Source organism: Euphorbia lathyris, chromosome 5 (assembly GCF_963576675.1).
Source record: "Euphorbia lathyris chromosome 5, ddEupLath1.1, whole genome shotgun sequence".
NCBI classification, from domain to species: Eukaryota; Viridiplantae; Streptophyta; class Magnoliopsida; order Malpighiales; family Euphorbiaceae; genus Euphorbia; species Euphorbia lathyris.
Window position 1 is genome coordinate 38389092 of NC_088914.1, and position 9708 is coordinate 38398799.

At 35.9% G+C, this 9708-nt stretch overlaps 1 protein-coding gene across 1 annotated transcript; it reads left to right on the plus strand.

Moving 5' to 3' along the window:
* The first annotated feature begins 8312 nt into the window (after positions 1 to 8312).
* On the plus strand, positions 8313 to 9322 carry LOC136231243 (uncharacterized). Its single transcript, XM_066020561.1, has 2 exons — positions 8313 to 8470; positions 8663 to 9322. The coding sequence occupies exons 1-2, from the start codon at positions 8372 to 8374 to the stop codon at positions 9101 to 9103; spliced, it is 540 nt and encodes a 179-aa protein (XP_065876633.1). The 5' UTR covers positions 8313 to 8371; the 3' UTR covers positions 9104 to 9322.
* Positions 9323 to 9708: the final 386 nt, after the last annotated feature.

Below are 9708 nucleotides of genomic sequence, written 5' to 3' on the forward strand. Positions count from 1 at the left end.
GAGATTAACTAGCACATGAAGAAATTGATGATTCCGTTCTATAATCGAAATTGTAACTTTACTGTCATTCCAGAACATCCAGATGCCACCTCTGAACCCCTCAGTGTCAATGATCTCTATGTTTGTAAATCCCAAAGTAGTTTGTAAGCTATCTGCCCTGCTGCTCGGTAGCCGAGTCTCCACGAGCACAAGAATTTCTGGTTTTTTTTATTGAACTAAGTGTTTGATTGTTCTCTGAAAATGGCCTCCTCCCGCTCCAAAACAGTTCCAAATTATGAAATGCATTGGAAGTAAAAAGAAAAAGAGTGGACCTCAACATTAAATTCGTCTAGAAAGGCTAGACAATAATAACATCTTCCATCCCGGATGTCTCCGGATCATTCCTATCTGCCGCGGCTATGTTTCCATGCCCAGTGTCCCCAAATAACGGAAGGCTTCCTTCCTACAATTCCTTAGAGATATTTGTAAGAACTGAGAATGGGTTGCTGTCAAGTTCCATCCTAATCCGCTTTCCTCTTTTATCCTTTTCCTTCTCTCTACTTAACAGTTTTAGTGGTGAGGCAGGGTTTGTTGAAGTCACAGTGCTTTTGCTTGTTGGGGAAGCCCTTGAGTTGCTTTCTTCCAAACACCGTCTTCGTCACGTCGTGATTAGTTCCGAGATGGCAAAGATGCTTGTTCCCTCCTCCCTCTTTCGGTTATCCAATCGTTCTTGATTCTGATTCTGATTCCCAGGTTCTGTTGCAGCAAATTGAAAATCAGGAGGATTCTCATCATTTGTTGTGGACTTGTCGTGCGCTTCAGGGTTTCCTTGCATGGGGCTTTCCTTTGTCACCGGAATCATGTTACGGGGCCGATTAAATTTTCATCGCGAAACTATCATCCACGGACCATATTCAATCTGTGCATTGGTATTGCAAGGCTCTGAGGCCTCTTGGTTCTGCATGGTTTGGTCCTCATTCATGAATGTGGAAGTATTACATCCAGGCTGTATCACGCTCTCAAATAAACAATCCTTCAGTGTGTGTCCATAACGTTCACATCGTGTGCAGACGGTATAGAGTCCTTCATACTCTACGCGCTGTTCGGATCCTTCCAGCGAGAAACATACTATCAAGGGCTTCTAAAGGTTGACTTCGACACAAACCCTAGCAAATTTTCCCCTAGCCGCTTTTGTTGTGTTTTTATCGACTTTCACTGGTTTTCCTACTGCTTCAGCCACTACTAGTAGAAGGTCTTCATCATAGTACCATAAGGGAAGTTCCGGAAAACGGATCCAAACCATGGTCGTGTCCACCAGCGCTTCCGAAGGAGAGAAGTCGGCGCTCCACATTCTTACCGTAAGATAGTTCCCCTGTATCATCCATGGTCCATCCCTTATTACATGTTCTCTATATAGGTCGTTGTCGAGTTTGATCAAGTAGAAACCATGCCCTAGGTCCATAACTATGATCTCTCCGTTTGGCTTCCAAAGTTCTTTGATTCTTCTACTCAGAGCCAGAAAACCTAAATTTCGCCCTAGTAACTTGACGATCAAGGGACTCTCCCATTGTTTCATTAACTGCTTCTTCAGGCTAGGGTCGATGTTTACAACCGGCTCCATTGGATTATTGTCTTCAAAGTTGATCCGAACTTGCCCTGTCTCTCGGTAGTTCATGCGAATATGTGGTTTTGTATTATCAGCTTTTGATGTTAGTAAATCTTTCCATGTTGTTTTTGTTACCGATTTCCCAAGCTGCGCCGGGGAGCTCCCATTCTTATCCGGCGGAACCGGCGGAACAAAGGTGCTCGGACTGTTCTGTAAGGGCGGTGGCAGCGGTGGCGGTTGCTGCAGCATCGGACTCGAGTTTTTTAATTGTTAAACGCCTAGAAATTTTGGTTTTAAACCTCCAATTATTTAATTTTTATTACATTAAGTCATTATTTGTTAAATTAGTTAATTGTAAATAACTATTTTTAATTAAACATGCATTATTTATTTTATATGTATTTAAAATTGTATTTTTTTTACTGCTTGAAATCATGTTTTTTCAATTTTACTATAATCTCATTATACATAAAAAAAATTCAAATTGTGGAAATATAGATTATCAATATATGTTATGGTAATTGAGTTTCGTGTTTAAAGCCGGTTCTTTTTTAGGTATCAGAGACGTAATGTGAAAAAAAGAGTTAATATATATCGAAATAAAAGATGAAATGGTTAATGATAGGGTGCACACAAAAATCCGGAAAACCGAAAAACTGAAAAATCAAACCGAAAATAAGGTTAACCGAAACCGATGGACTAGTGTACGGTTTTTAATTTTAAAAATAGTGGTTAATGGTTACGGTTACGATTTTTTATTTCAAAAACCGTGGTTAATCGAAACCGATCGAATGTCAATTAAATATTAAAAAATATATAAAAAACATTTATTTATATGGATAAATAATTATTTAGTCTTTATAGTTTTACATAACTCATTAATCAGTCCACTATTTAACCATAAGGTCTTTAAATTTGTTCACTTTTAATGGTTTTATCCTTCTATCAAATATTAATATTAAATGAGATAAAACTATGTAAATAACTTTCAGTTTATCTATTACTATCTCTCTAATTTCAGTTTATGCGGGTTTTTTTTTTCTTCTTTTGTGTTCCAAAACTTTGTAGCCATAAGTTTTATTAGGGGCAATTTTGCCTTTTAGAAATTTATTTTACCCGTTTAATTGTTCTTTGACATATTTATAGACAGAGATTTGATATAGTAACAATACAATTTAATGGAACCATGGGATCATATCATTATTTTAAAAATGTTAGAGACTAATTAATGTATTATGTAAAACCATAAGGGTTGATAATTAGTTTATTATGTAAAACCACACGAACATAATGCACACACATCTCTCTCCGCAGTTGATCTACTCAACTCGCCATTGACCCACCGTCTCACTCACAATAAAAATTAGAATTCTTTTATTATTTTTATTTTTATTTACTAATGGTTAGAAACCGTTATAAAAGGTTAACCGATCGAAAAAATTGGTTAACCAATTAGTGATTAATCAAATTTAGTGAACTGGTGTATAGTTAGTATTTTTTAAAAACCGGTAAAATAATTAACCGACCGAATTAATCTTAATAGAATGGTTAACTGAAACACGTGCACCCCTCGTTAATGAAATAAAAAGAAAAAGGAACAGCGATCAGAATAGGAAAAGTGCACCCATATAGATATAGATAGTATTAAGGGAAATGATCGTTACCTTGAAGAAATGAAATGAAGAATTATCGTCCATAAATTAATTGTTTTGTTTTGACACAAATCAATCAATCCCCTCCAATAATGCAGACATGATCCCACGTGGTCGGTGAATGTAGCACACGTGGCAAAAAGCCATTGGGTAGCAGGAGGAGGTGTAAGAATATTCATGAGTAGGGTCCCACTTGCACCGCCCAAAACAAAAACGGCAAAAAGAAAAGCACTCGGATGAATAAGAAATGGTGGCTGCAACCGTACGAAGTTGTCAATTAGAATAGAATGATTGTCTTGAGGTGGTTCTGTCTACCTGTTCCAACGCCGTGTTAGACCTACTCTTCTATTCTCATTAACCAATACATATAACTCATGTCCACTAGACACGGCTTAATCTACACAAATTTAGGTGCTTGATTCACTATTTCTTTTTCCAAATCTCATCCCCTTTTTGTAAATAAAATAAGGCAGATGATGATATTTTTCTATATGTAATGTAAGTCACTATATTTCTTAAGAGCAATCGAAAAAACTTATGTAATATTTGTCACTTTAAAACCATATCAACTTTGGTGAGAAGATGATTACAAAACCTATCCATACTCTAAGAAATATTCTATAGAAACATCATGCGTGGATCAATATCACTTTTTAAATTTGAAAAACTCACGGGAACTATCCGATCTAAAGAAATAAATATTTTTTAAAGATCCGAACAGTACCCTCCAACCACGTGGATGAATATTCGCCGTCCGTCCTAAAGGATATTACTAACTAGAAGATTGTTCATATTACACGACATCATTGGTGCAGTGAGCGTGGACGAATACATATCTCAAAAGACCAATATTTCCACCTACTGATTTGGCTCCAATAGCATCGATCAATCGACCTCCCAGACCTATTGTCCAAGAACAGAGGATGGTGGAATCCCAACCAGATTCTCGAGAAATCTCCCATAACCAACGCCATCAAGAGCCTATGGACCCCCAACACCAACGGTTCCTCGAGAGAATCATCAGGCAGTACAATCAGAATCTCAGCCAGGTTCAACATCAAATGGATGGCATCAGAGTATAGCACACATAAAAAATGGCTGAGATGAAGGAAAAGTCGTGAGTAGCGAAAGAGGATATACGTCGGGCAAACCAAGAAACACTTGTGCTATAGGGCAGTTTTCCCTTCGATAGAATGACTAGTATGTGAGGATTCCATCACATTAAAAGTCACGTTCTAGGACACATAGTCCATCCATTTAGAGTCTAGGTAATGGTGCTCGCAATGGGCCAGTGCTCAAGCTCCAAGATGACCACTATCGAGATTTGACACTAGAAATCGCTAAAAGAATGGAGGAGTTGAAGAGGCGATGAATAAAGGAGCCTAAGCATCACTATAGGGACAAGAATTATAGGGAGGAGAATGAGCCTCAAAGGCATCGTCCAGTTCAAGAAAGGTTAGGAGACAGGCATATGCCGACAAATGAGGATGATGGCAAGCCCATTAGTACGCGAGAAATGTATGACATCATCCAAAAGGAGTTGTAGGAGGCCAGGGAATGAGATGGAGATTTAGACAGCACCCCTAAAGATAACTGATACATGCACTCCACTCTTTGTAGAAATCATGCATCAATCGATGCCCAGAGGGCTTCGTATCCCTACCTTCAACGAATATGGTGGCGTAGGGGATCCAATAACCCATGTTAAGAACTTTAGAAGAATGATGGAAGCAACAATAGCCACTGATATCATTCTCTGTTGTCATTTCCCAACTACCCTAAATGATTCGTCAGCCTATTAGTACAAGCAGCTCCTCCTAGGTTTCGTTCGGAGCTTTAACTAGATGGCTTCATCCTTTACCGAGCATTTTGTAATGTCCATCTCAAAGGGAAGACGATGCAAGATCTGAATAGGATGGTCCAGACTGAAGGGGAAACTCTAACCCAGTTTATTGAGCATTTTCAGGCTCTAGCCATCCGTATCAAGGAGTTCAATTTATGAGGCACGATGGAATCTATAGAAGGAAACTACCAAAGTTGATCCTTATAATAAATTATTGTAATGTCTAGACTCCGAGACTTCTAGGACCCGATAAAGATGATAAGAAGATATACTCATTGGGACGAGCGTAAGCCGAATCCTTTGTTGAAGAACCATCTCGGTCTGACCAATGACAACAACACTTCAAAGGGGTAGAAGGACAGAGACCACAAAGACAAGGAGCAACAAAAGCATCTAGAGCAAAGAGGCAAGCCCTCTATCCTCTTTAATGCTCCAAAAAAGAAAGTTTTGTACTGGGTATAAGACAACAAGTTGTGCATCCAGTATCCAGTAAGCTTGAGAAGACCTCAGGTAGAAGCAATGGTATCATTTGCGATTTCCATAAAAGTGAAGGCCACAATAAGAACTGCAAGCAGTTGATTACAAAGCTTGAAAAGATAGTCAAAAGTGGAAAGTCCTCCACTATTCAACCATCGCCACTAGATTTCTTTTCTCACATGGTCCTTAATAAGTAAATGAGACGGTCAAAATTTAAAGAAACATGAATTATATTTTAAAAATTGCTGAACAAATAGTAAAACGTTGGTTAACTTAGGGACCAATAAATGTTTTGTAATTTGAATGAGGCTACGTAAAATTACTAGTATTAGAAATTCCTTGACCATTACCTAAGTAAATGTTATCATGCCCATGATGAGGTATGAAGTGCTGCCAATTGAGTGATCAATTGGCGGGTAACACCTTTATTTGGGTACTACGACTGATGAGGAGTTGGATAGTGATAGACAGACAGACTGTTACTTAATTAACCTCTATTTAATTAATTTTCAAATTAAGAGTCAATTTGATTTTTGAAATTGGCATACATGTTCAGTTTAATTCAAATCGAAGTTTAGGTATCAATTTAATAATAAAGTTTACAGTATTTGATAAATTAGTCCAAATATAATTAATTAATTTCAATACTTAACAATTTGGACTAACTTGTTAAATATTACCAATTTCGGATCTGAATTGCTATGTAAACTTTAATTTAGATTAAATTGAACCTGTCTACTAATTTTAAATAATACAAAAAAAAGATATGAAATAACCATAACGGATGTGTCAAAAGAACGTGAAGTGATTGATATTATATTCCCAGGATTGAAACTTGTTGTTTCAGAAGTGAATCCATCAAAGTTGATGAACCATTAAAGCGAATTTGAGTCTTAATTCCTTAATTTTCTTAAGCTCAAGATAAACGTACCCTTAAAGTGGGTAATATTTTGCAGGGATATAGAATTAAATAATTGAACAAGTTGTGGTAATATTTTATCATGTATAAAGCTGACTACACATTTTTCACTTGAATATCCTATACTATATATATTTAATAAAGTTCAGTCCTTCCACTTTAATTACAAATGTTTGTGATTGGAGTTATATTTTGATAAGGTATATAATTACATCATCATGTTGATGTTGAGAACTTGAACTTTTAGTATTAGATCAAAACTTGCAAAATAAGTAAATTACCATTGGTGTTTCAAAAAAATAAAATAAAATTTAGAATTCTCAAAAGATTTCATATCTAATTATTATCAAAGATATAAAACTAATAAGTTTCAAAAGATAGTTTTTTATAATATATTGTACAAATGTTCATCAAACTTGAAATGGGTATTGAATGGATCATCTTAAGTTATGTGTAGGAAAGGAAAAGGCTTAGGCAAGAGAGGGGAGGAGGGTGTTTAGTTCCAGCTCAGCTTAACAGGTGTATCCGTGGCTACGGGACCCACTGAAGCTTTTTTATGGTTTGGAAGGCGGGCAGGGAGGCGGCAAGAGGTCGTGGACCATTTTAAAGTGCCACGTCTGAATTTTAACTTTTTCCTATCAAATTTGCTTCCATTGGACCCACTTCCCAAACTTTATGCTTTCCCCTTTTTCTGCCTAACTTCCATAAACCATTGCTTTCTCTCTTTTGTAGAGTAATCCGTTTTTGGGAAATAAAATAATAAATCTAGTTTAATGGTAATTCTAGTTGCCTAGTTCACTTCTATGTTATTAAAAATGTCTATGATGATGGCTCCACAGTAGGAAGCGGTTCTTATGGTATTTTCGTTTGCATTCGATTCCGTGTCATTATTTAAGTCCCTATAGATGGCATTTATCATAAATTTATATATGGCATTGAGGCTCTCCTGATAATTACTTTTTCTCTTTCTAAGCTTTTGTTGAAAACGTGTCTTAGTTAATTTATTAACAGATAATATTTTATTTAATTATTTAGATTCGGGAGAAGTTATTCAGTTATTGCTTATATTTAGGAGAAGTTATGGAAGTCAGTTGTAACTGATGTTTGTATTGCTGTATAAATTTTCTGAAGTTCAATAGAAGTTAGTGTTGGTTCCAAACTCTTAAATGTTAATTACTACAACTTTTTGTAACAAAAAGAATTAGCATATAAAATAATAATAACAAATTAATCCGTGTAGATAGATTGTCTTGCGACTGAATTCATGTGATAGTGCTCTGATGACAATACGAACTTATACGTCTGAAGTAAGCTAGAAAAATAATTAATGCGAGGCTAACGATCATACTCTTATGCTTGAATTAATAGAGTTTAGAATGAGAATACTAAGCAATTGAATAATAATTGCAATAAATATGTATTTGTAGCTTGAATATGAGGTTACATTCTAATTATAAGGCACTAGTAGTAAATTCGATAGTCGGTGTAAGATGTACGTCCTAACTTTCTTGATGAAGAAATGTTAACTCTAAAGTGATAAAATTATTTCGTTAATTAGTAGTATAACAGAATTGTGATTCATTAAACCTACGCGTGAACCATATATCTTGATTCAAAGGAGATCTGTTTAATCTACGTGTCCTGATTACTTCGTACGTCATTATTAGCTTGGTATAATAATAATAATATTGGTATGCATAGAGTTTTCTAGTATTTTTTGGGTGTTTAAATCTGGTAATGAGTTGGATCCGTCCGTGACTCCACCACTAATTACTAAGATTGCCATTGGTATTTGAATTGAGTGAGATGAGATGTCAAATCCCGAGATTCCCAGAATTTCTCCATCTCATTAAAAAATAGGGCCCCCTACATGTATATATAAGGCAGTGAGTTTTATGATTTATGCAACAAAAACAACTCTACACTTGATCTCAGTTTGTTCTTCTTCTTCTTCTTCCTCATATTTAACATCTTCTTCAATGGCCACTGTTGAGGTAACTCTCTATATATATTTCTTTGTTGAGAGTGAGTATATCATGTTATCTCCCCTACCTGCAATTCAGTTTTCATTAATTTTGAGCTCATTATATTGAATTGAATTCAGATGTTTGTTTCCGTTGACAGTACGTATTTTTGTACCATAACTGGCTTAACTTTTTTTATTTAATAAGAGAAGTTATTTGCAGGTAGTATCAGCACAGACAGCTCTAGCTCCAGAAGTGAAGCAGCAGGAAACAATTCAACAAGTAAAGGCAAAGGAAGTAGTTGATGAGAAGCCACATGAGGAAGAGATATCAGAAGAGGCTGAGACTAAAGAGGTGCTAGAAGCTGCTGAGACCAACACTATAACAGTAGAAGAGAAAAAACAAGAAGAAGAAACTGAAGACAAAAAAGAAGAAGCAGAAGAGAAAAAAGAAGAAGCAGTTGAAGCTGAACAAGAGAAAAAAGAAGACGCAGTTGAAGCTGCAGAAGAGAAAAAAGAAGAAGAAGAAGAAGAAATTAAGGAAGAAAAGAAAGAGGAGGAAGTAGTAGAAACGGCACCGGCACCGGCACCTGAAGTAGAAGCTCCAAAAGAGGAAGTGAAGGAAGAAACAGAGGAGGAGAAGGTTGAAGCACTGAGTGAGTGAGTGAAGAGAGAAATATGGCTACTGTTATTTTACCAAAGTTGTTGTTGCTGGGTAAGGGTTTCTTTGTCTTTTTCAATAAATTTGCTTAATGTATGCCATGGAAATATTTGGATTGCTCTAGTTGAGTATGTCTTTGTTGTCCCCAATCAATTTATTTCCATGTTTCATCTTTATGTTTGTACTCAACAATAATAAAATATCTCACCACTTTATTTCGTATTTCTTATTCATTGTTTTCAACTTTCATTATCCTACTGCAATTTTTCCAAAATTAAATTACAAACTTTTCCAATAAAATTCATAGGATCATACATTCTACTTTAAATAACAAGGCACATTCTTATTATCATACATCCACCCACAAAAACGTAGCACAAGAAGAACAAAACGCAGTCACTACACGCAGTATATAAATTCACACAAATTTAGCTCATCAATCCATGCGATTCAACAGATCCAAGATAGGTCCTCAACATTAGATTACTGTTAGTTAATTACCACCATTGATGTCTCGCATGATAGTTTTCATTTCAAAACTTGCTTTCTCTTTCTTAACTATCTTTGCTTTTCTCTTTTCCGTTAGACTTGAGAATATAAAGGCTACC

Bases quoted from the DNA above. Each gene is read 5' to 3' on its own strand.
- LOC136231243 (XM_066020561.1), top strand. From the start codon at position 8,372: ATGATTTATGCAACAAAAACAACTCTACACTTGATCTCAGTTTGTTCT. The intron at 8,471-8,662 runs GTAACTCTCTAT...AGTTATTTGCAG, and splicing joins CTTCAATGGCCACTGTTGAG to GTAGTATCAGCACAGACAGC.